General features: G+C 42.9%; 1 protein-coding gene across 1 annotated transcript in view; it reads right to left on the bottom strand.

Moving 5' to 3' along the window:
- The window catches only part of LOC148022594 (alpha-1,6-mannosyl-glycoprotein 2-beta-N-acetylglucosaminyltransferase), a 112,467-nt gene that overhangs the window by 32,546 nt on the left and 52,863 nt on the right, over positions 1–27,058 (bottom strand). The window contains exons 5-9 of the mRNA XM_087695550.1: positions 1,148–1,249; positions 871–979; positions 598–795; positions 349–517; positions 180–261 (exon numbers count right to left, since the gene is read on the bottom strand). Of these exons, the coding sequence (XP_087551676.1) occupies positions 180–261; positions 349–517; positions 598–795; positions 871–979; positions 1,148–1,249 (660 nt within the window). The remainder of the gene's footprint in view (positions 1–179; positions 262–348; positions 518–597; positions 796–870; positions 980–1,147; positions 1,250–27,058) is intronic.

Genomic DNA, 27,058 nt, shown 5'->3' with positions numbered 1-27,058 from the left:
ATAGAATCATTCTTCTCTCCAAATGAAAAATCATGTTGTGGATTGATTTGTAACATGCTAAAATCAATTATGAGATGACTTAAGACAGAAAGGAGGACCTGTTGTGAAGGGACACATAAGCAAGCACTTTCCATAAGTAACCTGAAAATTTGACATCAAAGAACCAAAACAAATTCCACCTTGATAAAATAGGTGTATAAGGAACGGCATAGACGGCCAGCCTTGGATCAGCGTGATACTCATCGGCCTTAGGATGATCAGCTGAAAGATGAAACACATTCTTTACCTTCACAGTTGCAAAATAGGATGTCTGCAATCTTTAAGGACAATTGACATTCCTGTCCTTACCAGGCCATGGGCAAGTGTAAGTCAAAATGCGCATGTTATCTCCCCATCTACAGAAAAAAGGACTAATTCTGTAGTTTACTAGCCATTGGTGATGCATATCCAAAGCCTCAAACCAAGCACTGCTCCCATGCTCTAAACCAAAACGATCCTCAATCACAGTTTCAGAGACCTTTAACATTTGGTTAAGGGCGGCTCCATCTTTAACAAAACTTAAAATCAACAACACAATAATTGGTACAGAATGGATACACCAAATACAGCTGGTAGAGAAGGTGTAATTGGCAAAATGAAGTCCCAGACTGTCACAGACAGCTTCACTCGAACCGGAACACAGGTTGCTGTGTCTTCATCAATTTCCATGCTACCATTCTCTGTTGCCCTTGTTACTAGCAAAGGTGATTCTTGAAGCTTGTTAAGCTCTGCTCTTAGAGCTTTAATCCCTGCAACCTGTGGTGAAACAGAAGAGATCAGATGAACCCCAAAAAATATTCAGTAAAACACTCAACAAATGAATACACCCACCATTTCTTCCAATGATTTGCCTTCAAAAGCCTCAATACTACAAATAAGGCTCTGCAAAGTATTTTTCAAGTCTTCTCTGTCACCAGGACTTGCCTCAGATTGAGTCACACTGCAAAAGAGCACACTTGGCATCAAAGGTAATATTCTACATCTGAATACCCTATAGCTTGCAGAGAAACTAAGCTAAGCCTCAAGGCTGCAGCTTTAACACTGGACTAAATCACACATCAGCCTATTTAGACTGACCTCTAGGAGGCATTGCAGGCTAGACTATTACTTTGCATCAGCCTTCACTGCTTTGATGCTGATTTCCCCAGTATATACTCCTGGAGGCTGTGATGGCGGGACAAACACAGAGATCCACAGAGCAGTTGTTTCCCTGTATTAAATACAAAGTAAAAAAGCTTAGGACTGCCAGAGCACCACAGCACATTAAGCAGTTAATTCAAGCATATAATGTCAAGAAACCTAACTTTGGAATGAATTGGTTGCTCAACCTTTACATGGGTAAATATAACTTTCTTAGATACACACCCTACAAGTGCTCATAAGTATGTGAGAGCTTTTTCATCAGATTCACTTCAGTATCTTCCAAATAAAAGAAAGGGACCTGAATCAGAAACTATCAGTAGGGCTCTTGGGCATCCATAATGTTCACAGCTTAGCTCTAGGTGCTATGTCATTGTTTACAGACCAGGGGCTTAGAATTGACACCAATAATTTGGATTGATTGAAACTGGGACAGTGTTAAGCTCTGAAGATCTCTAGAGCCAAGTACCCTTATCAGAAGCAAACTTCATACAAGGTAAACTTGTCACAAAAGAACATGGAAAATATAGCTTTACAAAATGCAAAGTCTAATGTAGGACCTAGTACTTTCACAAAAATGAGATGGTACAGCTGTTTTTACACATGCAGTCAATGTCGCAATGATGTGGAGAAACATAAGCAAAAAGATAGAGCTATTGTAAACACAAAGAATTGACAAAAGAATGAGAACACATGAACTCAAAGCTACTGAACTCCCAAAACAGAATCCATATACCAAGGCAACTGTAACCAGCCTTCCTTCAGTGGATGGGTGGCAATTCCCTAATTACAACTTAATTACAGCACTAAGCATTTACTGCAAAACTAAAAATACAAATTTACCTACTAATCTTTGGACAATGGACACCCAATTGGCCCCAAAACTGGCACCCCTTTCGGTATTTCTTTAGCTTTATTGAAGTAAAAGTTAACTTACACTAGGATTCTCCCAAATCCCTTCCCAATTCAAACTCGCTTTGCTATCCAAAGTGACCAGCTAATCTTCAATCTCATTTGCCCCTTCCTTTGGGCGATCAATTGACCTTCACCCACTTCGACAAGAGTGGAAATGCCCCAAATTTAATGGCTGGCTTGTCCTCCACCTGATTTCAGCTGAAAATCACCTTCCGCCCTGAATAATTCAGGTCTTGGAGTCTTTGATGTTTGGCATGCTTCCCGAGCAACTGCTCAACCCCAAATTCTACTATAAGTTAAGGTTTACAACAAAGAAAGTTGAAATTCCTCAGCCTCCAAGGGTCCAAATGCTGAGATCTATGAAGCAAGGCTATGCAATGGCTGAGGAATGAGAGAGAATGATGAGGACAGAGAAATTTCAGAGTTTTGACACAAGAAACAACTGAAAAAATCAGTCAAATGCAATACTGCCCTGTCCCAACAGCAATAAATGCTGTCGCCTACACTTGGAGATCCAAAATCTGCTGACACCTTCAGCTTGAGGCTGTTTCCCAGCTGCCTAGGATCTCGTCCAGCTGTCAGCTACACCAAATCTGCATACGCCTGTTGGTAATGGCTGAAACTCAGATCGCAATGGCTGCTCCAGCTCCTCACAATGTGTTTTTCAACAAGAATGAATGATTCTCTCTCTTTCTCTTTTTTTTTCGTAAAAGGTAATTGTATTAATTACGAAAAAATAGATACAAGTTTACATGATTACAAGATACACGATGGCTCTAAGCCATCATGTGTAAAATCTCTCTCTCTCTCTAAAGTAGTAAACGACAAAAGAGTTACAAAAAGTCATGGCAAAGACGCAAAGGAAATTGCCATATGCCAGGGAAGTAAGTCTTCCCGAGGGAGTAAGTTAGAGTGTCGAATGAGATCTATCTACCAATGCAAAAGGCCTTTAAGCCTAGCAATATGTCCCTGAATATTATAGGCTGAATCAAAAAGAAAAGTATTCCGAATGGTCCAATTGTGCCAACAGCCCCAGTATCTAAGAAAGTGAAACAAGATCTTCATATGCGACAGAGCCGGTGTGGGGTATTTGAGCCGCGCAAAAACCCAATCAAAAGGGCTTAACGAGAAGCCAACCACTGCTCGCTAAACTACCGACAAGAGTGACCAGATTTTCTTAGCAAGAGGGCAAGAAATAAATCGATGACGGGCCTATTCCACACTGGTGGTGCAAAAGAAACAATTGCTGTTGGAGATTCGACGCTTGGAAAGGGCTAAAGCAAGAGAAAGACCACCAATCATCACCCTCCAAAGAAAGACCTTGCATTTGAAAGGTGTCTTGTTCAACCAGCCCTCCATCACAGTTACCTTCCACTATGACTGAGATTTACGCAAACCCCATACAGTATTAGCTTTAGTAAGCAGCCATTGATGATCTTTAATCAGAAGATGATACACCTGGTTAGCTGAGGCCTTTTCCAAATTCAGCCGGCCTGCAAGGTCCCAGTCCTGCCAAGGACGATCCAAAGCAAGGGCAGGAAAGGGTTGTCTGCTTTGGAGCACCATCAAAAGCTAACCCCATAAATCACGGTATCCACGAGGGATCCTGAAAAGCCTCCTAGCTGTACAAAACGATATCAACACATTGTGGCTGGCAAGGGTGGCATCTACAACTAAAGTCAAGCCCAAACGTGCCATGCGGTTAAATTTTGGTCTGAGCTCATGTTTTCCTTCCCAAGAAAGTAATCGCGAGGCTGCCAACAATTCCAGTTGGAAAGAGTTAGTAGCTAAGCCGTCCTCCGTTGGATGCCACTGAGCCTTCTAGAGAACCAATTTCCAGGAACATACCAAATGAACAAGCAGGGATGATGAAGGACTAGAAAACCGCGAGTCTGCATTAAGAACATGCCACCAAGAGTTCCAAATTTGGATATTACCATGCACAAGTCCGTGATCCTCAACAAAATAACGATCTATAAAGACCCACAGGTGATGATCCAAGCACATGGCACGAAAAAGGGACCAACGGAGTGCCAACATATGAGTTTCGGCATCAGTCCCACCACCCATGCGTTTGGGGATACATGCATGCGACCAAGAAATCCATGAAATGCCTGCATGCAAGGAGTCCTTCCATAACATGAAACGAATGTACTGAGTCAGAGCATTCAACGTAGTAGTAGTCCAAGGCAGCACTGGCAAGAAATATGTGAGCATTGGCAACATAATTGTCTGAGCCACTTTGAGGCAAACATGGAAGGGCCAAGCTTGCGACTTCCAATACAGAAACTTAGCTGCGAGTTTTTGTGAAATCCACTGAAGTAGTTGCTTCGGCCGAACATCAACACCCAACGGGTACCCCAGGTGCCTGACAATGGAACCACGGGAAACAACCATTCCCTGCCACTCCAATGACTGTAAATCTGACTCCGTGCAACTGAGAATGGCTGATTTCAAAGCACTAATACGAAGGCCAGAAGCATGGCCAAAAAGAGTCCAAACATCCAATGCTTTGCAAAGATTATTCTTGTCCGCACGCAAAATCATAAAGCTATCATCAGCCAAGGATTAACTAATGAAGTGCTGTCCAAAAGGAAGAGACAATCCCGCCAACTGAGTAGAAGCTGCCATATGAGATAACATCGAAAGAATCGGATGAGTCGCAAGAGCAAAAAAGAGAGGACTCAAAGGGCAACCCTATCTCACAGAGCGTGCAAGGACAAATGGCTCGGTAACACCATACTTTGGAGACAGATATTCGTGAGGCGGAGGTTATGGATGTTTTGTTACACTTGCCCAAGGATAAAAGTCCTAGTTGGGATAGTCTCACCAATGAATTCTTTGAGGCTTTTGCTACCCAACTGGGGAAACCATTGACGGCTATGTTTCAGCAAGTTTGGGAAACGGGGTTCATGCCTTCCTCATGGAAAGAAGGACTTATCAAACTGCTTCTAAAAGTTCCGTCACCGTCTATATTGAAACATTGGCGACCAATTTCTTTGATGGGTTCTATGTATAAAATCTTTTCCAAAGTAATGGCAAATCAGTTCCATAAGCATCTTCTTGCCATTGTGCATCCTCTTCAATATGGTTTCATTAAGGGCCGAAACATTCTGTATAATGTCTTAAATGTGCAAATGGCTATTGACTATGCAAGGCCCTCTAATCAGGAGGTGGTATTGATTCAATCGGACCTGGAAAAGGCTTTTGATTATTTAGACTGGTCTTTCATTGCAGAACTTATGTCTACTATGGGCTTTGGTACTCGGATGTCTCGTTTGATCTACACCATTAGTGTTGAGGCTTCTTCGTGAGTTATGCTGAATGGTTTGCATGTCATGTGGAACCTGATTGCGGACCAAATCATAGAAAACTGAGCGAGCATGAGTAATTTGGTCCGAAGGTGAAGGAGTAGAACCAAGAAGGTCTAGAAAATAATTCTTGCACATATTCACAATAGTCCGAGGATCAATAACCATTTGACCTTCTGCATCCTGGAGTCTAGTCATATTCTCTCGAGCAGGAGATGCATGGAGAGCTCGAAAGAACTTATGAGTCTGACAAGCATTGTCTTGCAAATTCTCAGTCAAATTTTGCAATTTAGCCTGCTGATAAGATTTCAACTGAAACTCTTTAATAAGATCAGCCAAACGCATAGCCAATGGCAGCAGAAATACATCATCTGGAGTCTCCACCAGTAGAAAACGAACCAAAGCTAATAATTTCTCCACTACTTGTCAATGCCACCAACAAAGAGAGGTATGATGGATCCCATACTGTCGAACAACCCGCTGCACATTAGAGAGCAATCGTTCAAAAGAAGCATTGCCTTGAGAGGAGAAGTCCAATAAAAATCTATCAATCAATTGCTGCATATAACCCTGAAAGATTGAATGCTTCAAATAAGACGAGTTGAAACGCAAAGGGAGTCTATCCAGAAATTGCTTAAAAGGTGCAATGGGTTGAACAAGTATCTCAAGCTGTAGAGGAAAATGGTCCGACAAGGCATATTGCTACAACACTTTCATTTCCAGCATCTCAGGAAGAAAAGCATTATCCTGCATGATGTACATGCGGTCCAACCACGACCATGTAGTTGTGTACTGTACCGAATGAAAAGTAAACCCTGTAGAAGAAGGGTGTAGCCATGACCAGAGATCTTGCTTAAGTACGGCAAGAGCAAATGCATTCCACACACGACTTTCCGGAGCGTCCATCACCGAATGTTCAGATGTGGACTGCGAAGAATCAACACAGATATTAAAATCCCCCCTCAAAAAACCCCGTCTGCCAAGTGACAAAGAGGTCTGCAAAGTATTCCAAAGATCCCGACGGAATAAAGGGTCATTTGGAGCATAGAGCCCAAGTAACCATAGCATCTCTCCTTCAAATAAAACTTCAATCACCACAAAACGACCATGTACATCATTTTTAATAAGAACCGACTGATATTTCTCATGGACAATCATAAGCACACCAGAATAATGTATGGCATGTGTCCCTGCATAAAACAAGCGAAACCCATGGCAATCCGCAACTTTTCCTGCTTCACCGTGACTCTTGTGCTCAACAGCACACAAGACATCCCACTGATTCTCATGCAATAAACTCCACATGGCATGTTGCTTATTGCGAGAACAAATGCCTTGCACATTCCACGTGGCTATCTTCATGTGCATTCAAAAAAAGAAAATCAGGGACGAGGCAAGGCTTGCCTTGATTTAACCTTTTCTGCTAGAATGTCAAGAACTTCCTCATCCAGAAAATCAGCTAACACGGCAAAAGAGTTCTGACAGCCAGATTTCGAGGTGGATGGTGTATCCACTGTCTTGGGGATGGAACGGGGATACCGACGATCCCATGGGGTAATCACATTACCTCTAGCATCAAAAGCCAACTTAGCAGGTGGGCCCTTCGGACCATCCGTATATACTTTCCTAGTCCTAGTAGGCTGATTGTGAGGAGCCGAAGAAACCCTAGCATGAGTAGTGTGCTCTGAAGACAACATGTCTTTCCTACGCGTGTAAGTACACAAGGAATCTTGTGAAGCATTAAGCACAGTATCCGCTATGCCAACATCAAACCTTTTACCTTTTTTTGCACGTACATCCACCCAGTCATTGTCACGGGAATCCAAACCCGAAACATGTTGTTTGCCTTTATCCAAAACTTTAGGTGGCTGGGTCGCATCCTACAACGGAGCATCAAGCACCATATCTTCCATGGGAGGCAAAACATGCTTAGCATCTGAAGCCGGTTGTTGCGCTGGACATTCGGCCATAAAATGCCCCAATTTTCCACACAAAAAACGATGCCCTGCAAAGTTACCCCATTTCAAACAAAAGTGCAAAGGATGCATGCCAGAGCAATTAAGACGTAACCAAGCAAGCCTTTTCCGAGCAGTGTCTCATAACATACACAAACAGTTACATTCGTGGCCCTTAGGCTCGGGGGAACCAAAACAGTGCCCACAACGGCCATAGCATCCTTTAACAGTGGCCAATAAACAACCGAATAGTTTTCCACTTCAACCCACACCGGGCATTCGTGTTGAAGCAAGCACTGAAAATCTGCCATTGGGCGCCATGGCACAACATGGACCAAACGGCGATCAAAGAACAATGGTAGTTTAGACAGCAGATGGGCACGATGCTTCTCGGATTTCAATAGCACCTCATAAAAGCCACGGGGCCCAACAAAAATCTCTTCAACACACTCCCCTTGTAGTAGACTTTGCAGCCAGTGGCGAATATAGGAAAGCACTGGGATCCTACCAGTGAAGAAGAGTATAACAGCACGTTCATAAAACACCGAGAATGAGCGCAAAACATTTTTAGGATCCACAGTAGCTTCCAGAACATCTTCAATTTCAGAGTCAGAAAATGCTTCATGATTATGTGGAATATAATCTCTAAGCAGGGTATTGGCAAACTGCAACAAATGCTCCCAGTCAACATCCTGAGAATCCACAAAATCAAAAGAAGCAACCTAAGCATAAGAACGTCCTTGAGGATCTAGATGATCCATTGTATCTTCCAAGGTATGCTTGGTGCGTTTGTCCGCAGACTGAAAGTCAGGAGCAGGTGTCATTTCCTCTGTGCAAGGAACCATATCCTCTGGCTCCTCTGTTTCAGAATCCGAACCAAGGGCTGCCACCATTTGGTCAATAAAGTCCATGTCTAGACCAGCCATGTTGTATCACCACTTCAACAGCTCTCTCTCTCTCTCTCTCTCTCTCTCTCTCTCTCTCTCTCTCTCTCTCTCTCTCTCTCTCTCTCTCTCTCTCTCTCTCTCTCTCTCTCTCTCTCTCTCTCTCGTAAAAGATAATTGTATTAATTACGAAAAAAGAGTACAAGTTTCCATGATTACAAGATACACGAGGGCTCTAAGCCGACGTGTAAGATCCCAGTACTAAGCCACACAAAAGTTACACAAGTGGTGGCAAAGACCCAGAGGAAATTGCCATGTGCCAGGTAGGCAAGTCCTCCTGAGGGAGCAAGTCCGAGTGCCGAATGAGATCTATCTGCCAATGCAAGAGACCTTTAAGCCGGGCAATGTGTTTTGGTACATTAGAGGCGGAATCAAAAAGAAAGGCATTCCGACTGGTCCAATTGTGCCAACATCCCCAGAATCTGAAGAAGTGAAACAAGATCTTCATATGCGACTGTGGCGGTATGGGGTATTTTGGGCACACAAAAACCCAATCGAACGGGGTGAGCGAGAACCCTACCACTGTACGCCAAACCTGTGACAAGAGCGACCAGATCCTCTTAGCTAGTGGGCAAGAAATAAATCGATGCCAGGCCGATTCCACAGAAGTGGTACAGAAGAAACAATTGCCATTCGAGACTCGACGCTTGGAGAGGGCCGAGGCAAGAGGAAGACCACCAATCATCACCCGCCGAAGAAAGACCTTGCACTTGAACGGTGTCTTATTCAACCAGCCCTCCATCACCGTTGCCTTCCACCATGACTGAGATTTCCGCAAACCCCATACAGAATTAGCTTTAACAGCCAGCCATTGATGATCTTTCATCAGAAGATGATACACCTGATTAGCAGAGGCCTTCTCCCGACTCAACCGGCCTGCAAGGTCCCAGTCCTGCCAAGGACGATCCACCGCAAGGGCAAGAAAAGGTTGCCTAGCCTGAAGTACCAACAAAAGCTGCTCCCATAAGTCATGGTAGCCACGTGGGATTTTGAAAAGTCTCCTAGCCGTACGAAACGATGCGAAGACATTACAACTGGCAAGCGTGGCGTCCGCAACTAAAGTCACCCCCAGACGGGCCATGCGGTCAAATTTTGGTCGAAGCTCATGTTTGTCTTCCCACGAAAGTAATCTTGAGACTGCCAACAATTCCAGTTGAAAGGAGTTAGCATGCAAGCAGTCCTCCGCTGGATACCAACTCGCCTTTTGGAGCACCGCTTTCCAGGAGCCGACCAAATGCAATAATAGAGAGGAGGCGGGGCTGGAAAACTGAGAGTCTGCATTAAGGACATGCCACCAGGAGCCCCAAATTTGTGTATTGCCATTTCGAAGCCCGCTCTCCTCTAGAAAATAACGGGCTATAATGGTCCACGAGTGATGATCCACGCACATAGCGCGAAAAAGTGACCAACGAAGGGCCAGCATATGAGTTTCAGCATCCAAAATAGCCCCACTACCCAAGCGTTTAGGGGTACATGTATGTGACCACGAAATCCACGAAATACCTGCGTGCAATGAATCCTTCTTCCATAACATGAAACGAATAGGGTGCGTGAGAGCCTTCAAAGTAGTAGGAGTCCAGGGCAGCAATGGCAAGAAATATGTGAGCGTTGGCAGCATAATTGTTTGCGCCACTTTGAGGCGGACATGAAAGGGCCACGCTTGCGACTTCCAATACATAAACTTAGCTGCTAGTTTCTATGAAATCCACTCCAGTAGCTGCTTTGGCCGAACATCAACACCCAACGGGTACCCAAGATGCCTGACAATGGAGCCACGAGAAACAACCTGACCCTGCCAGCCCAATGATTGTAAATCCGACTCCGTGCTGAGAATGGCTGATTTGAAGGCGTTGATGCGAAGACCCGAAGCATGACCAAAGAGTGTCCAAACATCTAATGCCTTGTGAATGTTGTCCTTGTCTGCACGCAAAATCATAAAGCTATCATCAGCCAAAGATTAGCTAATGAAGTGCCGCCCCAAAGGAAGAGACAAACCGGCCAGCTGATCAGAAGCTGCCATTGAAGATAACATTGAAAGAACCGGTGAGTCGCCAAGGCAAAGAAGAGAGGACTCAAAGAGCAACCCTGTCTCACCGCGCGTGCAAGGACAAATGGCTCTGTAACCCCACCATTGAGCATAACATGCGAAGAAGCCTCAGCACTAATGGTGTAGATCAATCGGGACATCCGCGCACCAAAACCCATAGCGGACATAAGTTCAGCAATGAAAGACCAATCTAAATAGTCAAAGGCCTTTTCCAGATCCAATTGAATCAATACCACTTCCTGGCTAGAGTGCCTTGCATAGTCAATGGCCATTTGCACATTTAAGATATTATCCAGAATGTTGCGTCCCTTAATGAAACCATATTGAAGAGGATGCACAATCACTGGAAGGTGCTTGTGGAGCCTATTCGCCATGACTTTGGAAAAGATTTTATACATCGAGCCCATCAATGAAATTGGTCTCCACTGTTGCAACATTGACGGCGAAGGAACCTTTGGAAGCAATTTGATAAGGCCCTCTTTCCATGAGGAAGGCATGACCCCTGTTTCCCAAACCTGCTGAAACATAGCTACCAATGGCTTCACTAGTTGCGTAGCCGAGCACTCAAAGAATTCATTGGTGAGGCCATCCCAACCAGGGCTTTTATCCTTGGGCAGATGTAACAAAACATCCATAACCTCTTCCTCACAAATATCTGCCTCCAAGGTAGCTCGCATATCAAGTGGAACCTGATGGCGGACCAGATCATAGAAAACTGAACGTGCATACGTAACCTGGTCAGAAGGCGACGAAGAAGAACCAAGAAGATCCCGAAATAATTCCTACACATCGACAATGGTGTGCGGATCAGTAACCATGCGACCTTCTGAATCCTGAAGTCTGGTCATATTTTCTCGAGCAGGAGAAGCATGCAAGGCGCGAAAGAACTTATGGGTCTGGCAAGCATTATCTTGCAAATCGTCAGTCAAATTGTGTAATTTGGCCTGCCTTTAGGATTTCAACTGAAATTCTTTAATAAGATCGGCCAAACGTTGCGCCGGTGATAATAGAAAATCATCATCTGGGGTATCCACCAGAAGCAAACGAGCCAAAGCCAGTAAGCCTTCCGCTGCATGGCGACGCTGCCGGCAAAGAGAGGCATGATGTATCCCATACTGGCGAGCGACTCGTTGCACATTAGAGACCAGTCGTTCAAAAGAAACTGTGCCCTCGGAGGCAAAGTCCAATAAAAATCTCTCAATCAATTGCTGCATATAGCCCTGAAAGATTGAATGCTTCAAATAAGAAGAGTTGAAATGTAAAGGGAGTCTATCCAACAACTGCATAAAAGGTACAATGGGTTGTGCCAGTATCTCAAGTTGGAGAGGGAAATGGTCGGACAAGGCATATTGCTGCAATACTTTCATTTCCAACATCTCAGGTAGAAAGTCATCATCCTGCATGATGTACATTCGGTCCAACCGCGACCATGTAGATGCATACTGCGCTGAATGAAAAGTAAACCCTGGAAAGGACGGATGTAACCAAGACCATCGATCTTGCTTAAGAGCCGCAAGAGCAAAGGCATTCCACGCCCGACTTTCCAGAGCATCCATCACCGAATGCCCTGAAGTGGACTGGGAAGAGTCAACACACATATTGAAATCTCCCATCAAGAAACCCCTTCTGCCAAGTGACATGGAGCTCTGCAAAGTCTTCCAAAGATCCCAGCGAGATAAAGAGTCATTCGGAGCATAGAGGCCCAGCAACCATGAGATCTCTCCTTCAAATAAAATTTCAATTACCACAAAGCAGCCCTGCACATCATTTTTAATAAGAATAGGCTGATATTTCTCATGGACAATCATAAGCACTCCAGAATAATGAACAGCGTGTCCCTGCATAAAAGAAGCGAAAACCGTGACAATCCACCACTTTTCCTGCATCATTGTGACTCTTGTGTTGGCACACAAGGCATCCCACTGATTCTCATGCAAGACAGTCCACATGGCATGTTGCTTATGGCGAGAACAAATGCCTCGCACATTCCACGTGGCTATCTTCATATATCTGGAAAAAGAAAAATCAGGAAGGAGGCACCGCTTGCCTCGATTTCACCTTGTCTGCTAGAATGTCAAGAACACCATCATCCAGAAAATCAGCTAAGACTGCAAAAGAATTCGGCCAGCCAGCTTTAGAAGTAGATGGGATATCCACTGTCTTAGGGGTGGCGCGGGATAACGACGATCCCAGGGTGTAATCACATTGCCTTTAGAATCAAATGCTAACTTAGCAGGCGGGCCCTTGGACCCGTCTATATATGCTTTCCTCGTAGACTGATTACGGGGGGCAGAGGGAGCGATAGTACACGCAACATGCTGTGAAGAGGCCATTTCTTTCCTGTTCATATACGTGCGCATTGAATCCTGTGACATAGCAGGCCCAGAATCCGGCAAAGCAACATCCAACTTCTTACCTTTTTTGGGACGTGCCTCTATCCATTCATTGTTACGAGAATCCAAATCCAAAACCTGTTGTTTACCTTTATCCAAAACACTTGATGGCTGGGTTTGCTCCTGTGAGGGAGCATCAAGCACCATGTCATCCCTGGGCGGCACAACATCCACATTATCTAAAGACGGTTGCCTCTCTGGGCATTCGGCCATACAGTGTCCCAATTTACCACACGAAAAGCAGTGTCCCGCAAAGTTACCCCATTTCAAGTGAAAATGTAAAGGATGCATGCCAGAGCAATTAAGGCGCAGCCACGCAGGCCTCTTCCTTGTAGTGTCCCATAACATACACAAACGGTTTCTATTCATTGCCCTTAGGCTTGGGGGGACCAGGACCGTTCCCACTACGGCCATGGCATCCTTTAACAATGGCCAATAAACAGCAGGGCAATTTTCCACCTCAACCCACACCGGGCATTCACGTTGAAGCACGCGCTGAAAGTCTGCCATAGGGCGCCATGGCACGACATGGACCAAGCGGCGATCAAAGAATAATGGTAGTTTGGACAAGAGCTCAGTCCGATGCTTGTCCGAATTCAGCAGTACCTCATAGAAGCCTCGAGGTCCAATAAAAATCTCCTCAACACACTCCCCTTGCAGTAGATGGTGCAACCACTGGCGAATATGGGAAAGCACTGGGATCCTGCCAGTGAAGAAGAGTATAACTGCACGGTCATAAAACACTGAAAAAGAGCGCAGGACCGTTTTCGGATACACCATTGCCTCCAGAACCTCTTCAATTCCCGCATTAGAAAAAACTTCATGATTATGCTGGACATAGTCGCCAAGCAACGTATTGGCAAACTCCAGCAAATGCTCCCAGTCAATATCCTAGGAATCCACAAAATCAGAGGCCACCTGAGCATACGAACGATCCTGATGACCGATTATCTCTTCGGGCATATGCTTGGAGCGTTTACCCGCAAGCTGAAAGTCAGGAGCAGGCGGTATCTCCTCTGTACACGGCACCATATCCTCCTGTTTCTCTGCATCACAATCCGGACCAAGAGCGGCTACCGTTTGTCAATAAAAGCCATATCCAGGCCAGCCATGCTTCTCTCTGATCAGAGGGGGCACTGCAAAATCAGTGCACCACCCGGATGCAGCAATCGGACTGCAACGGAGAACCGGACCGACACGCACAGATGAACCGGGGTGGCGGGCAACGTGTCCGATGACTCAGAAGAAGACTCAAGCCAGAAGAAAACAGTCGAGATGAGTGAGCACGAGTGATCCTTTTCACCTCCCAGCCTTGCCTAGTATATTGCTGGCCAGACCATCGTGATACGATTGCCAGCTGTCAAACCTTGGTGAGTCCTACTATTCTTGGACTCTCTTTATTTCTAGACTCCCCTTAACCCCGTTTGGGCGCCCAAGAGCCCGGACGGTCATCCTCGTGCGTGTTCCCCTAGATTTACCTTAATGTCATATTAAATGTCACTTTAATGTCACATTCAATATTTGTGACCTTAATGTTGCATTAAATATCACTTTAATATCACATTAATGTCACATTTCCTTCCCCTTAAGAATTGGTTTCGTCCTCGAAAACGATACTTGGAAGGTCTAACTGTAAATCGGGAAACTTTTTCTTTAAAGTACTTACTCGCTCCCATGTTGAGCTTTCTTCTGAACAATCTTTCCACTTAACCAAACATTCTTGATAAATAGTATTCCTCGTTCGTCTATTACGAACATTTAATATTCTTTCTGGTTCATGTGGATTAGATTGGTCATTGAATAGCTCCTCAATGTCATCATTTAAGATTAGATTATCCAAATCACCTAGCTTCTTCCTTAATTTACTTACATGACAAACTGGATGTATTTTACTACCAACAGGTAGTTGGAGCTTGTAAGCCAATTCTCCCACCTTTTTAAGTATTATGAAAGGACCACAATACCTTGGTGAAAGCTTTGGACATTTTCCCTTTTTCATAGTTTTAGTCTGTTCAGGCACCTTAAGATAGACCAATTCTCCTTCTTCAAAGGAGATGTCTCTTCGATGAGGATCTGCATATGCTGTAGCTCGATTTTGAGCTTTTTTAATATTTTCTTGAGTAAATTTTAACATACTATTCATATCCTCCAAAAAGTCTTTAGCTGCCTGAACCCTTTCCTTATGCAGTCCTACTGCAAAAGGAGCTCTGGGCTGAAACCCATACATTAACATAAATGGACTATATCCAGTGGAAGAGTGCTTGGCACTGTTATATGCAAACTCTGCTATCAGTAAATACTCTTCCCAATTAGTTTGCCTTTTACTTACATATGCCCTAAGCATATCTTCAAGAATTTGGTTAACCCTTTCAGTTTGCCCATCTGTTTGCGGATGATCCGTCGTACTCATGCTAAGTTTAGTATCCAATTTCCTAAATACCGCACGCCAAAATTGGCTATCAAATTTTCTATCCCGATCAGAAACTATATTTGCCGGAAGGCCATACAATCGGTATATGTTCTCTACGAACAATCTAGCCAATTCTGGTGTTTTAACATCAGTTGAAGTTGGAATAAACCTAGCCATTTTGGTTAACCTATCCACAATCACCCACACAGAGTCGTGCCCCCTCTGTGTTCTAGGTAAAGCAACAATAAAGTCCATGGAGATACTCTCCCATTTTCCCAAAGGAATTTCTAGTGGATGGAGAAGTCCTCCCATTTTCAATCTTTCAGCTTTATTAACCTGGCATTTATTACATTTGACCACATAGTCAAGGATGTCCTTATTCATTCCAGGCCAATAGAACTGCCTTTTAATAAGACTATAAGTCTTATTAACTCCTGGATGTCCCGCGCTAGGGATATCATGACACTCAAAGAGTATCTGGCGCCTTATTTCTGTATCTTTCGGGACACATACCCTACCCTTGTAGAGTAAATAACCATTATCAATGGTAAAATTCTTCCACTTGAATCGAGTTTGAGAAACCCCTGATGCTCCATTTCCTTGTTGAACATCCTCAGATATTCCTTCCTCAGTAGAAGCACTTTCATTTGGATCCCCATTTTTTATTGCTTACCATATATTGGAATATGCTAGATCAACCTGGCATTTCCCTTTTAAAGATTCAAGCAAGTTGGAAGTGAACTGAGTAAAACTCAATTCATTAATGATGGGCATTCTACTAAGTGCATCAGCTACTATATTATACTTTCCTTTTCTATATCTTATCCCATAGTCGAACTCTTGAAGGAGTTCGGCCCATCTGGCTTTACGCCCGTATAAATCCGGTTGATCATTAAGCCACTTAATGCTTTCATGATCCAATAAAATCAAAAGTTTGGCACCGTATAGATAGTGCCTCCATTTCTTCATTGCATGTACTATTGCATACAGCTCCCTCTCATAAACAGAATAATTCTGTTTTGCACAGTCTAATTTCTTGCTTTCAAAAGCAACTGGTCGACCTTCTTGTAATAAGACCGCGCCTATTGCCTTATCACTGGCATCAGCTTCAACCACAAATGGTTTATTGGGATCCACGATTATTAATACTGGAGCTGTAGCGATAGCTACCTTAAGTTTTTGAAAACTTTCATTTTGGTCTGTTCCCCAATTAAAACTTTTTCCTTTCCCTTTTAAGTTGGTCTGTCATTGGAACAGCTATTTTGGCATAATCTCGAATGAATCTACAATAAAATCCAGATAAACCTAGAAAGATCTGCAGCTCTTCCAGATTCCTTGGAGGTGGCCATTCAATAATTGCCCTTACTTTTTCTGGATCCATGTTGATTCCCTCTTTCGAGATAATATGCCCCAGATATTTGACCTCTTGTGCAAAGAATTCACATTTAGTTTTCTTCGCATAAAGGGAATGTGTTCTTAACAATTGGAATACTAATTGTAAGTGTTCCAAATGTTCTTCTCTTGATTTACTAAAGATCAAGATATCATCCAAGAAGACTACTACAAAATGTCCTAGATAGGGCCGTAAAACACTATTCATCAGCTTCATAAAGCTAGCTGGTGCATTAGTGAGGCCAAAAGGTATCACCAAAAAATCATAATGCCCGTATCTAGTACGAAATGCTGTCTTGGGAACATCTTGTGCCTTAATTCTTACTTGGTGATAACCTGATCTTAAATCTATCTTTGTGAAGAATTTTGCCCCTTGCAATTGATCAAAAAGATCTTCCATTCTGGGCATAGGAAATTTATTCTTCACCGTTATTTTATTAAGTGCTCTATAGTCAACACAAAGTCGCATAGAACCATCTTTTTTCTTTACCAATAAAATTGGCGAAGCCCAAGGTGAATTACTTGGTTGAATAAACCCTTTATCCAGGTAATCCTTAATTTGTCTTTGAACTTCTTGATGCTGTGTTTCACTTAACCTATACGGTGGTTTAGAAATAGGGTGTGTATCCTTATTTATATCAATTGGGTGGTTTATATCACCCCTATCTGATGGAAGGCCACTTGGTAAATCAGAAGGAAACACATCTTTAAAATCATCTAACAAACTACTTAATTCATTATTAACATTCAACTCACAAACATAAGAAAATTATTGTTTTATATTACAGAAAGTAAAAGTGTTCTGTACAGGAAGAGACCATAATATATATACCTCATAAACTTCCTTCTTTATCAGCTTCTGAACTTCAGTAGAACACAGCAAAGGATTATCAGATACTTCATGTTCACCTTGAATTACAAAAGTCTTACCATCCTTTTCAAATTCCAGTGTATTATGGTGATAACTACGTTTTAAGGATGGTTCCAATCCCCATAGCCACTCCCTCCCTAGAGCAATATCAGCTCTTTCTATGTTCATAATTTGAAAATCAAGTTTATCTTTATATCCTTGAATCTCAATTTCCAAATTGGATACCATTGTATCCCATATTTCATTGTCTTGGCCTTGCATCATACGAACAATATATTGATACCCACTCTTTTGTTGGGGAAGTTTCAATTTTTTCACAAGTGCATAATTTATAAAATTATGTGTGGCAGAGTCATCAATCATGACTCTAACCCTCTTTCCAGTTATCAATCCATGTACTCTAAGTAAATCATGTGGCCCAAAAATAGACTGCCACATAGAAGTTGACATACAACACTTATGTTGTACATCCATGTGCAAGACCTCTAAAGATTTGTACTTTTCATGCCCCTTTAATTCTAAAGTTTGCACTACATGGATTTGTTTTTCTTTTCCCTTGCCCTTGCCCTTATCTTTTCCTTTGTCTTCCCCCTTTTTCTTTTGAGGGCAATTCCATGGGCAATTGAAACACAACTTTTCTTTTTTGGCCTTATCAAAGTCATCAGGACTTAACTTTGGCCTCACATATGGTTTCTTTTCAAAAGGTTGTTTCTTACCCTTAAAGAATGGCATTTTCCTTTTAAATTTGCCCACAAATTTTGAGGTTTCCAATTCCTTAGACTTGGACTCCGTATCAGTGAGACTAGTGAGTGTACCTGGACGCATACTATCTTCATGAATTAATGCAAATTTAATTGCCTCTTCTAGCGTCTTAGGTGAACTCCTTTTTACTTCCTTTTTACAGGCTTTATCTAGTCCCCTAATGAATCCTCTTGTTTTTTGGAATTCATCTATTCCTTCCAATTTGAGGATTATCTCACGATATTCCTCCAGATATGTCAGTAGGGGTCTTCCCTTTTGTCTGACATAATCCCAATCTTCCCAATTTCCTTCCATTTCATTTTCAGAAAGAAATTCTTTTAAAAAGACGGATTCAAATTGAGCCCAAGTTTCAGGTATTTTATTTGCCTCCTTTAAAGTCCGCCACTACTTATATGCTTTGGGCTCCAAAGTTAAACTAGCCTTCAATGCTTGGAGATGTGGTGGGGTATTCTTAAGTTTATGTAAATCTTCCCATTTTTGGAGGAAATTAAAGATTGTATCTTTATTCCTATCTTTTTCCTCCCCGTGAAATTGAGGTGGTTTCATATCCTTTAGAACTAGATTATCCCTCAATTTATGGTGGGGTTCCTTAGGATCTCGCATAGTCACATCTAAATCTTTCGATGAAGATGGGACATCCGAGGTTTCTATCTTATTTTTATCTCTTTCTAACAATAAAGTTAATTGAGATTTTATTTCAGTGAGTGTTTGGGTTAAAAATTCCATTTGAACCCCCTGAGCTTGCACACAAGCAGTAAGATCATCAAATTGCTCTCGTGTAGCAAAAAATTCTTCCCACTGTTCTTCTTGAATTTCTGGTTCATGGGGATTTACCATAGGGTGGTCCCCAGAACTAGAACCTTCCATTACTCTCTCTTTTCCTTTTTCTGCCATTAATACACTGGAATTGGAAAGCAAAGATAAGAAATTTGCATACAAAGTAAAGTACTTCCCTGATTTTAATGGCAGGCAGGCAATTGCTGGTTTGTGAATAAACCCAAAGAGTAAGGAACAAATTTTATCACCCGAACAAAGTCGGTCACGCAGGAAATAGAGCTTCTTTGCAGAAACAATTAATATTCAGCGCCCTTCTTTAATAATCACGCAGGCCATCAATGCCCCTTCCCTGAACTTGCTCTGAGCTTGTCCTTGTGATGCAAGTGCAATCGATCCAAACGCGCAGTCGACTCATCAGACACACATCAGAAAATAGCTTCAGCTTCAACCTGCGAAAAGGGAAAAGAACGTGTGTGATCTGTTGGTGCATTCACGAACAGGCGTGAGTCAGGATTCGGCGGCACGTGATCCAGCATACGACGTTGCACGATCCAGCATACGACGTTTTTTGTAAAAAAATATCTGCCCCGCCTTTAATTCGTGACGAAAATAATCGTCACGTCAAGTTTTACGTGACGCGTCACCAAACGTTTGACCAGCGGCTTCACCGATCCGTGACGGGTCGATGAGGGAAAACCCGTCAACTGAAATGAGTAGCGTGACGTATGAAACCTGTCGACTAACCCGTCGAATGAATGGATAGTGGGACTACTGAAAATCCGTCACTGCCTTTTCGTAGAAAAACTCCACGAATCCACACGGCTAAACCTGTCAGCTCTGATACCAATGTCCGATGACTCAGAAGAAGACTCAAGCCAGAAGAAAACAGTCGGGATGAGTGAGCACGAGTGATCCTTTTCACCTCCCAGCCTTGCCTAGTATATTGCTGGCCAGACCATCGTGATCCGATTGCCAGCCGTCAAAGCTTGGTGAGTCCTACTATTCTTGGACTCTCTTTATTTCTAGGCTTCCCTTAACCCCATTCGGGCGCCCAAGAGCCCGGACGGTCATCCTCATCCATGTTCCCCTAGATTTACCTTAATGTCATATTAAATGTCACATTCAATATTTGTGACCTTAATGTTGCATTAAATATCACTTTAATGTCACATTAATGTCACACAACGGGTCAACCACAAGTGAGGCTTACACGCAGTTGCGGCAGGCCTGCACGCTGACGCAGAGCGGTCAACGGGGGAGGCGCCAAGGGATCAGGCACAGGCGGTGCAGAGTGGCAGGGCACTGCAAGTACCTGCGACCGTCTCTCTCTCTCTCTCTCTCTCTCTCTCTCTCTCTCTCCCAGCAGAGCTACATACGCACATACACATACACGATACTTATCGCACTCACAGCACCGTATTTTCAGTTTCCAGTTTTTAGCTTTTCATTCAGCACTTTTATTTTGGATAGCTGGACCTCATCAGTTGTATCACAGTTTGTCTCATAGGCCAGTTTTGGTCTTTAGAAGACGTTAATATAACTCTCTCTCTCTCTCTCTCTCTCTCTCTCTCTCTCTCTCTCTCTCTCTCTCTCTCTCTCTCTCTCTCTCTCTCTCTCTCTCTCTCTCTCTCTCTCTCTCTCTCTCTCTCTCTCTCTCTCTCTCTCTCTGTGTGCAAAATCCGCAGCCCTGCAAAACCAGGGCACCCAGGGCTACAACCACAGGGCCGCAACTGGGCGCCGGTGCAGAAGCGGACGGGCTCGAGCAGGTGAGCCCCAGATCAACAGGGCGGGCAAAAGCCGCGGGAGTAGGCGCAAGAAGTAGGTGCCTGCGTCAACAGGTCGGGTACGCGCAGATATACCCCCGTCAGTAGGCGCAGCGGGCGGAAGGTCCAGGCGACGGCGGGACGCGGACGTCAGGGCTGACGACCTCCACACAGGTTCAGGGTAAGATTGCCCGTAGCGCACAGGGGGTCGTCATCAAGTCACGGGGGAGGCAAATCCGTCTCTCTCTCTCTCTCTCTCTCTCTCTCTCTCTCTCTCTCTCTCTCTCTCTCTCTCTCTCTCTCTCTCTCTCTCTCTCAGCCTTTAATTTTGCTCTCCCAACATTTCCCACGTTTTTCCAAACCTCGCTTTAGAAAATTTAACAAGTGACAACATTTCCAACTGAATTTCCAGCATTATCTGTATCATTATATTAACTTTCAATCTAAAACTACTGAAAATTAATATAATAATTATTTTTGTGCCAAAAAAATAGTCTGACCAGCCAGTAATTAAATTGGTGGTGCCGATTCATCTTCCAAGTGCCCCTATAGCATTTTTTACCATTAGATCAACATTAAGTACCATTAAATGCCACATCTCTGGTATCACCCACTGACACTTATGGCCAAATAAGTAACTTAGACCAATAACTACCATGAGGTACCACCTCATATCTATGCGACATAACTAACTGCAACTTTTGCCTTTGACATCCCCTGATTTCCTCCAATCCCAAGCTCATTAATTTTGGACTAACCTCAGTTGCACCTCACATGTGCAACATTTATTTAAACATGTGATTAAAGATTAATCCACATGTTAAAAGAGGCTTGCAAAAATATATATCCTCATGACAACCCTTCCCCTTAAAATCCTTGCAATTGTCCCCGATTGCACTACCAGATGCATCAAAAAAATAAAGTACTACGCTAGAATTTCCACAATGCACCATGGTCAACACAACATTGTGCATTCAACCATTCTATATGGCCAACACATGTTGAAAATTACCAGCCAACATAACATAACATAAGGCTCACAAAGAATCTCAAAAACATTCTTTGACATCCCTTGATTTCCTCCAATCCCAAGCTCATTAATTTTGCACTAACCTCAGTTGCACCTCACATGTGCAAAATTTATTTAAACATGTGATTAAAGATTAATCCACATGTTAAGCGAGGCTTGCAAAAATATATATCCTCATGACAACCCTTCCCCTTAAAATCCTTGCAATTGCACTACCAGATGCATCAAAAAGTAAAGTATTACACCAGAATTTCCACAATGCACCATGGTCAACACAACATTGTGCGTTCAACCATTCTATATAGCCAACACATGCTGAAAATTACCAGCCAACATAACATAACATAAGACTCACAAAGAATCTCAAAAACATTGCTAAATTATCATGCAATGGATCCATTAATCATGAGCTCAATTAATCTAGCATCTTCCTCAACCGATTAGGCATCCATTGGTGAATAGTTCTGAAATTTCACCAAGTACCTCCTAGAAACCTTGCCCTTGATCATCCACTCTATGTGTGCCAAAATCTGCTTTGGTACCAATATCTCATCGAGCTCTTCAACCTCAGGCTGAATTTCAGCAAATACATCCTCTACCGCATCACCATGAAAAGGCCTAAGCAAGCTCACATAAAAGGCATTATGTATCCGCCAGTGTGGAGACAATTTCAGCCTATAACATGCATCATTGATCCTCTCCAACACTTGAAATGGGCCATAGCATCACATACTCAGCTTTGGATATAATTTCTCTTTACCCTTCATCTTTTTCAATCGTGCCTTTCAAAATGCAACATCACATAATTGCCCTCTCCAAAGTGCAAAGCATGCCTATGATGATCAGTCACTCTCTTTTGCTTGTCCTGTGATCTTTGAAGCGCATACTTAACCTTCGGATAAGCTACATCCGTGCTCTCCACATAGCAATCAGCCTCAAAGATCTTATCTTTTGTGTGCAAAATAGGGGGTACTTTCTTACCACCCTCTATCACCTCAAAAGAAGCCTTACCAGTGGATCTATGCATCGTGTTGTTATATGCAAACTCAGCAAACAGCAAATATTGTTCCCACTACGCTTTATGGTCTAATACATAGCACTTCAAAAGATCGCACTTCAAAAGATCTAAAACCGTGGAGTTAGCCTTCTCAGACTAACCATTACTTTGTGGATGGAAGGATGAAGGGAATTTCAGCATTGTTTCTATATTCTCAAACAATCCTTTCCAAAAAAAACTTGTCATCCGTGGGTCACGATCACTGATGATCGACTTTGGCATACCATGGTACTTAAATACATGCTACATTAAAAGATGTGCCATATGATCAACCTTTAGCTTTTTCCTCACTGGAATGAAGTGGACCTGCTTACTGAACCTGCATATCCCATCATTCCTTATAGATGTACATGGAAGCTCAAAGATAGAAATCCATAGCAATGCTTTGCCAAGGCCTATCAAGAATAGGCAAGGGCTGCAATAAACACGGCATCTTTTGCCTATTATACTTGACTTTCTAGCATACTACGCATTTCCTGATAAACTACTCAACATCATGCGTCAAAGCTGGCCAATAAAAGAAGTACACAACCACCTTAGCTCTGTGGTATCAATACCTCTATGACCAGCCTAAGGAGAAGCATGATTCTCAATCATCACCTTGGCCCTCAACTCATAGTTACCTGGAACGGGGAACGGGGAACGGAAACGGGAACGGGAACGAGACCCCCTAGAACGGGGGGAACGTCCAAGGTCGGGGAACAGGAATGGGGGGGACAACGCATGTCTTAAGTGCCCCAAATATGCCCTGCATGACCCAAATTGCCCCAAAGAATGTCCCTCTAATTGCCCCAATACCCGTCAATGCATGAAATTGACCCAAATGTCTCAAAATTGACTTGATTACCCCCATAGCTCCAAATTGCCTTGAATTGCCCCAATTATCCCAATTTCCCTTGAAATTAGACAATATAAATGGATGAATACCTTGGAATTGAGGATCGACTGAAATTCGATTCTGATTTGCAAGAGTTAATAATGCATCAAATTTGAACTATACATGGACTCCTAATTAGCTTGTGGGTTGTCTTGACACTTTGAATCTTCAACCCGAGAGAGAGAGAGAGAGAGAGAGAGATTAGTGTGTGCACATTAGGCAATGGAGATGGGTGAAAATGTGGTAGAAGGACTGTGACCCAAGCAAAAAAAAAAAAACGGGAAAAAACGTCAATTTTCAGTCAACAGGCCTGGAACGGCCGTTCCAAACAGGGAACGGCACGGAACGGCAGGGAACGTTCCCTGGCCGTTTCACCTCCTAGGAGGGTTTGGAACGCGCTAGGCCGTTCCTATAGGCCGGAACGGTCGTTCCCTGTTTCTATGCCTCAACTGCTTTCTGATACACGTCCATGCTATTGAGAAACCACTTTTTCAATTCACACACTTCATTTAGGGTTTCACACTAACAGCCCCAAGAAGGGCTAGTATCCATATTTTGGCCACTTTTTCAATGGGCGCGCACACAATGGTACACCATCCTAGACAGCTTATACCTATAAATAGGTAGTCACTTCATTTATTCTTCACCACCCCACTACTCTTCAATCATTTTTCACCACCTTCTTCGGTCATCCCTACCACTTTCCTTCTCTCACCAGTCCCTTCCACTGCCCTCATACCCCTTATGAAGGACATTGCCATTCGTGGCTTGTGGCTACCTTCACCCTTCCTCTTCTGCTTCAAACGCCCTGTTTCAGCATCAAGCCTTGTGTTTGGAGCATCTTCCACTTGGCATCACCATCATCTGCTTAGCGTCAATATCCTTCTCCATCAAGCTCCACCTTCACCTGCGTTTTTCAAGTTGAAGGCCTTCTTGCTTGGCATCATCATCTCCAAGTTGATGTCAACATCCTAGCCTTTGGCAACAGTCTCCATCATCGAGCATTAGTGATTTCATCACTCATCCATCACAGGAGCTGTTGGGACCTACGTTTTTGCAGCCTGGCTCCTCCTCCATCACCTGGCGCCACTCGTTTATCATAGGGGCTGCTGGGACCTGCGTTTTTATAGCCTAGCTTTTCCTCCATAACCTAGTGTCACTCGTCTGTCATCACAAAGATTGCTAGGACCTACACTTTTACAGCCCAGCCCATCTTCCATCATCTAGCGTCTCGTTATCCACCTGGCACCAGCATCTAGGCTGCTCTCCTATTTGACAGCTCCGACACTCTAGGATTTTCTCCGCAATGTCGCTTATTTTGATATGGTATCAGAGTATACCTGTTATTTTTGACACATGCATCATCAAAAAGCAATCTCGAAGTACAAAGTGATCATGCATCTGGCCATTGCAAAGCTGATCATATACATTTCTAACGTCCAAATCAGCAACATACTGATCCTTCATGGCATCCAACTCAGTGTGATAAGCCATGTTGATAGCCAAAAACTGAGGCTTACCAAACAGTGTATCAACCACTACATTCCTTTTGCCATCTATGTGCCCAATTTGAAAGTGAAACACAGACAAGAAGTTTGTTGACCCATATGCTTCTCAAATAGCTTCGTCTGAATCAAAAAGTAACACAAAGTCTGATGGTTTGTGAGGCCAACCTTCCTCGGATAGAGTGGTAAATAACCTAATTAAGCAATATTTACAGCAACTAACAAATTCACAAAATTGAAATGCACACTTTACCATGTAATCTTGGACATTGGACTCCCTATTGCACGCCCCTTTTAGGTATTTATTTAACTTAATTGAAGGAGAAGTTGATGTACAATGGGATTCTCCCAATCCCTTTCGGTATTCCGACTCCCCTTGTTGTCCAAAATAACCAACAAGTCTTCAATCTCATTTGCCCCTTGATTCGGGCAATCAATTGGCCTTCACCCGCTTTAATAGAGATGAAAAATGCCCCAAATTCAATGATTTGCTAGTCCCTCCACTTGAATAGGCTAAAAACAACTTCAGCCCTATTAAATCCAAGTCTTAGAGCCTCCAATTTCTAGCATGCTTCCCGCGGCTACTATCAAACCCTTATTTCTGCTGCAAATTAGGGTTTACAGCAAAGAAATCTGAAATTTGTCAACCTCTAGTGATCTCAATGCTGTAATCTTCGAAGCAAGGCTATAGAAAGGCTAGGAGATGAGAGAGACTACAGAGAAGAGAGAAAATTCAGACTTTCTTCGCAAAGAACTAAAGAAAATCTATCATTTACTGTTGTTGCCCTGTCTCAACATCTTGTAGACGTTGTCACCTACTGTTGATTGGTCTTCTCTTGCCCCTGGTTACCTCAAAAGGTCCTCTAATGGCTGCAAATTAGACCAATAGCATCCCCTTCCTCTCTCTTGCAGGCTGAATACACTTAAAAATGCCTCTCTTCAACTTCTAAAGACGTTTTTCAGTTTTGCATGGGCATTTTTGACAAGTGGCAGCCTTCCCAAATGGTTTTTCCAACATTATCCATAATTAAATATTAATTTTCAGTCTTTAAATACTAAAAATTAATCTGATAATTATTTCGATACCCTGAAAAATAACCTAGCTCGCGAATAATTAAATTGGCTAGGCAACTTCCATTCCCGAGTGTCTCTACGCCATTTGTGATCATCAAATTGGTGTTAGGTACCATTAAACGCCACTTCTCTAGTGTCACCAACTGACTGGCCAAATGAATGAGCTAGGCCAACAACTAGCACCAAATACCACCAAGTACCTGTGCGGCATAACTTATAGCAACTTTTGCCTTTGACATCACATGATTTCCTCAGGTCTTGGGCTCGTAAATTTACTCTAACCCTAGTTGTACCTCACATGTGCAACATTTACTTAATCATATGATTAAAAATTAATTCACATGTTAAGTGAGGTTTCAAAAATACATGTCCTCATGACAATTTGTCTCCACTATAAAATCAGTCCCTAAAAGATGGTGTTCCCACATACAACACACTGCACAACAAATGACTTCCTTAAATCAAGTAATACAAGCACAAGATCCGAAGTCATTTTATCCTTTGATGCATTCAATGTTAAAATTTCCACTAATGTTCATCTGAATGGCACATTTTTCTTCTGCATAACATGCAATGGAAAAGCAATTTCCGCAAAGTTCTATAGATACTTCTTGTAGTATGAACAAAGACCCTAAAAAACTGCAATTTTCATGAACATTCCAAAGCTGTGGCCATAAACGAATTGCCTCAACCTTAGCAAGATCCATATAAATGTCATCAACTCATACAATGTGGCCCAAGAAGTGAATCTTATGCAAAAAGAATTCACCTTTCTTGTCATTAATCAACAACTCAT

The sequence above is a fragment of the Lygodium microphyllum genome, chromosome 16 (genome assembly GCF_053477565.2).
Source record: "Lygodium microphyllum isolate KBCC chromosome 16, Lygodium_microphyllum_v1.1.10, whole genome shotgun sequence".
Taxonomy (NCBI): domain Eukaryota; kingdom Viridiplantae; phylum Streptophyta; class Polypodiopsida; order Schizaeales; family Lygodiaceae; genus Lygodium; species Lygodium microphyllum.
This window is presented reverse-complemented; position numbering and strand designations above follow the sequence as displayed.